Source organism: Apodemus sylvaticus, chromosome 1 (assembly GCF_947179515.1).
Source record: "Apodemus sylvaticus chromosome 1, mApoSyl1.1, whole genome shotgun sequence".
NCBI lineage: Eukaryota > Metazoa > Chordata > Mammalia > Rodentia > Muridae > Apodemus > Apodemus sylvaticus.
Genome location: NC_067472.1, coordinates 100,160,400 through 100,164,899, shown reverse-complemented (window position 1 = coordinate 100,164,899; position 4,500 = coordinate 100,160,400). Strand labels below are relative to the sequence as shown.

Here is a 4,500-nt window from a genome sequence, read left to right as displayed (position 1 = left end):
CTGCCAGGGCCTGACAAATACAGAGGCAGATACTTGCAGCCAACCATTGGACTAAGTGAGGGATTCCCTGATAGAGGAGTTGGAGAAGGGACTTAAAGAGCTGATGGGGTTTGCACTCCCATGGAAGGATCAACTGTGTGAACTGTTTAGACAGCCCCCTGGAGCTCCTGAGGACTGGCCACCAAAGAGTTCACATGGAAGGACCCATATATGGCAGAGGATGGCCTTGTTGGGCATCAGTGGGAGGAGCAGCCCTTGGGCCTTAAGGGGTTTGATGCCCCAGTGTAGGGGAATGCCAAGGCAGGAAAGTGTTTGTAGGTGTGTGGGTGGGTGAGTGAGCAACCTCACAGAGGCAGGTGGAGGGGGATGGGATAGGGGTTTCCAGAGGAGAGACCTGGAAAGGGGACAACATTTGAAATGTAAATAAAATACCCATTTAAAAATAACAGTCAAAAACAAACAAAACAGAACAGAACAAAACAAAACAAAAAATCCCAATGTAACAGTTTTGTCAGAAGATCCCAGGAACATTGTACTTTCAATCAGCAGTTAAGAATAAATTTACACATGCAGAAGTACACACCACAGACACCATTCCTTTGGTTCTGTTTGTGCTTTTCAGCCAAGGACATGGGTTTTCAAGGGACATTGTACCAGCTTTATTAAGATAAACAATATTTGTAAAAAACATTATTTTTTCTTCCAGAAAGATATTGATAAGTTACTTCCTAACAGCAAAATACCATTAGAAGAAAACCCAACTACCTTGTGATATATAGTCTTCCCTAGTTTTTAATTTTTACTGTTTTTATACATTTTAAAGAGCATTTCATACATTCATATAATGCATTTCGATCAAATCTATTCCCCATTTCCTTCCCTCCAAACTTTCTCCTACACACTGTGTTGCTGTTTCCTCTCAATTTCATATATTCTTTTAAATCTTCTGAGTTTGTCTAGTGCTTTCTGAACATGTATGTGTGTAGAACAATATAAATGTGTATATGTTGCCTCTCAGGGGCTGTATCCCTGGAAGTTTTCTGTTTAAAAACTCCCATCTTATATTTAGTGGCAAGTCATAAATTGGAATAGAAATCATCACCAAATTACAAGATCCATAGTATCTTGTTTTCAATCTTGAAGTTGTAAAAAATATTAAGAAAATTTAAAATATGCAAATTAGATGATATAATATGGTTACTAATACATTAATACAACTTTAATGAATTACAACATTCAACATTTTCATAAAATCAGTTTCTCTATGAATCCCAAGACTTTTTAGTTGATTTTAACTAGGATTTATATAACCACTCATGAGACTTTTTATAATGGAAAATATTAGTCACATACATGAGAGTTTACCATTGATAATTAGCATAAGCACATTAAAACACATTCATCAAACACCATTTATTTGGCTGCATTACCAAACACCCAGTGCTGTCATATTCACATATTCAGAATCAGCAGGTGAAGAAACCACTACATGAACATATCAGCTTAGTAAAGTGAGTGCCAACAGCAAAAATGGAGAGGAATTCTTCTAAATGAGTGTGAGATTTTACTAACATTACTTCTAGGATACTAATGTCTGTCTATTTTTTCTGAAACCTTTTTTTATTTATTTTAACTGTTTCATAAAAAGCAAACCCAAATTTATATCTTGATATGTTTCTGCACCTTTATTCCTTTATACTATTTAAATGATATTAAATGTGTTTATCTCCTCAAATGTTTATTTATTATGATGAATACTTCCTAAATTCTTTCTTTTGGCTTATGAAATGAATTCACTAAATAATACAGCAATCTATGGTCGGCTTCCGGTTCAGTAGTAATGCATAATCTCTGTGCTAGTATCCAGCTTTCCCCTCCCTTACCTACAACTCTCTCCAGCTGATTTTAAACACTGTTCTATTTTCACCTTCTATGAGCTCAAGTTAATAAGAACTTTGTTTAGTGCTATATTAGAGGAGTTGTTACAGTATTTTATTTTTGTTAAAACAAACTGGAAAGAATCAATTTCTATAAACAGCAATACTAACCATATAGTACTGCATATTTAAGTTAGGAAGAACAGCTTATTCCCCTTTACCCTATTTTTCAAATTTAAATGTATTTTCTCTTCAATTTCTTTATTTATATATTTGTAGTTTTTTTGAGAAATATTTTGTCTGATTTCTAAAGTGGTTGTGATACTTTATACTCCCACCAGTAAAATGTTCTTTTCCCCATATCCATGAGACCATTCATTGACAATAGTACTCCTGATTACCGTCCTGTCTTGTGTTTCAGTTCAATACAAAAGCTATAAAATGTGTGCATAGGGACTACCATAGGATATTTTGACATGTACAGATTATACAACGTTTATATCTAGACTAATAGTAACTATATGGATTCTTGGTAGTTGTTGAGCTATTTTAGGGTTGTTGGAAAAATACTGTCTGCTTGCATTATTCACAAGCTAGAATGGTAAGTCTTCAATTTGCATTACTGAAAAAAGAAAAGGAAAGGAAAAATAAAAGAAAAAAGAAGAAGGAACATAGCATAAGAGAGTGGAGGGGCAGTGGAGAGGAGAAACGACTAGAAAAGGGGAAAGGAGGGAGGAGGAAAGGAAAGGAGAAGAGAGAGGGGAGAGAAGGGATTGGTTGGGAAGGGAGGGAAGAGGAAAGAGGAAATGAATGAGATGAGAGGAGAGGAGAGTTTAAGGTCTTTCTTTAAATCAAAGAAATCTCCATGAATTCAAATGCTTGGGAAGAGAGAAAGAAAAAAATGTTATGCAAGCTTTTCAAGCAAAATAGTCACTTTAATATTACATAACTTTGGACAAGAGTAGCTACTTTAACATTTAAGAATATCTTAATAATATTTTTCAATTAATACATAAGCTATTTTTTCTGGTTCTTGGTTCAATAAGGAATTGAAATATCAGGGTCCATGTCCAGGTGGTCAAGTGAGGCCAATTTGAAACTCTAACTTAAGCAGTTACATTTGGAAATGATAAATGACTTTTAAAGTCTTAAAAATAATTTGAAATAGATGGACTTACTTTTAAAAAAGACCTCATAATATCCAAAGTATATCTTAAAGGGTTCTTCTATTTCATTTTTATGTACCAAACAAACAATATTTTTACTCCTTCCTGATTTTATCAGTAGTATTTTATACATGGTTGAAATCTTTTTCTTTTTAGTAGGAATAAGCTATTAGACGTATCTATAATGTAGACAGTACTGACAATTTTTTTCCAAGGACTCTCCTCAAAGCCCCAGTAACCTCCTTATTTCTCAGGCTGTAGATGAGGGGATTCAGAGCCGGAGTGACAATCATGTAAAAAACTGAGCTGATATTGTCTTGTTTGGGGTTGTGGAAGGAACTGGGCAGTATATACATGAAAATGGCACCCCCATACCACATCCCAACTACAGTCAGATGGGAAGAGCAGGTGACAAGGGCTTTCTTCCTGCCCTCATTAGAGGGCATGTGGAGCACAGTGAGCAGAATTAGTATGTAAGAGGTGAGGATGGCAGCAAGAGCTGGAAAGAGCAAAGTCACACCCATCACATAAACCATGAGTTCATATGTGGAGGTGTCTCCACAGGCCAGCTTCAGCAAGGGAGGGATCTCACAGAAGAGGTGTCTGATCTGCCTGGACTTACAGAAAGGATATTGCATGGTATACATGCTGTATCCCAGAGCACTGAGAGATGCAAGAATCCATGAGGTGGCTATCATGAGACAGCAGACTTTCTGACTCATTAGGATTGTATAGTTCAGAGGATGACAAATGGCCACATACCTGTCATAGGCCATAAAGGACAGAAGGAGGTCCTCTGCACTACCAAGTGTCAGTGCCAGGAACATCTGAAGGGCACATCCCCCAAATGAGATAGTGTTGTCTTTGAGAACAAAATCTAGTATGGCCTTGGGAATGATAACTGATGGTTGGAGAAGGTCCATGAGAGAGAGCTGCCAGAGCAGAAGATACATGGGTACATGGAGCCGGGCATCCATGGTGATGACCAGGAGCAGAAGTCCATTGCTGGTCAAGGCTAAAAAGTACAGGGCTGTGATAGCAGCACAGAGCAGTTCTGGAAAACCGCTGTCATCCAGAATTCCCACCAAGATGAAGCCACTTCCCAAGGTGGAGTTGCAGACTTCCATTCTGTGTTGTCTTCTTCTTTGCCTACAAAACATATGGCTAGTGAAGTTTCACTACTCTTTGCCAATGGCCATTTCAATAGCCACTTATGCTACCCAGCATGACTCTAACAACATAGGATCTTTCCAAATAGCTTTACTTCTTGATTTATACCTCTTTCTGTTTTTCACCATCTCTCTGTCATTGTTCTGTCTCTTTCTTTGTTGAATCACCATAAAGATCTATCTATATGCAGAATGGGTAGTATCAACATTAAGAAATCACTTCACAAAGTACAACCTAGGATACTAAATCTGGAACGTCTTTCCAGAAATTTTAAGGTCTTTCTTAAA

The 4,500-nt window shown here is 37.0% G+C and overlaps 1 protein-coding gene across 1 annotated transcript; it reads right to left on the bottom strand.

Moving 5' to 3' along the window:
- Positions 1 to 3,222: 3,222 nt before the first annotated feature.
- Positions 3,223 to 4,170, bottom strand: LOC127680331 (olfactory receptor 2AG1-like). Its single transcript, XM_052175822.1, has one exon. The coding sequence runs from the start codon at positions 4,168 to 4,170 to the stop codon at positions 3,223 to 3,225; it is 948 nt and encodes a 315-aa protein (XP_052031782.1).
- Positions 4,171 to 4,500: the final 330 nt, after the last annotated feature.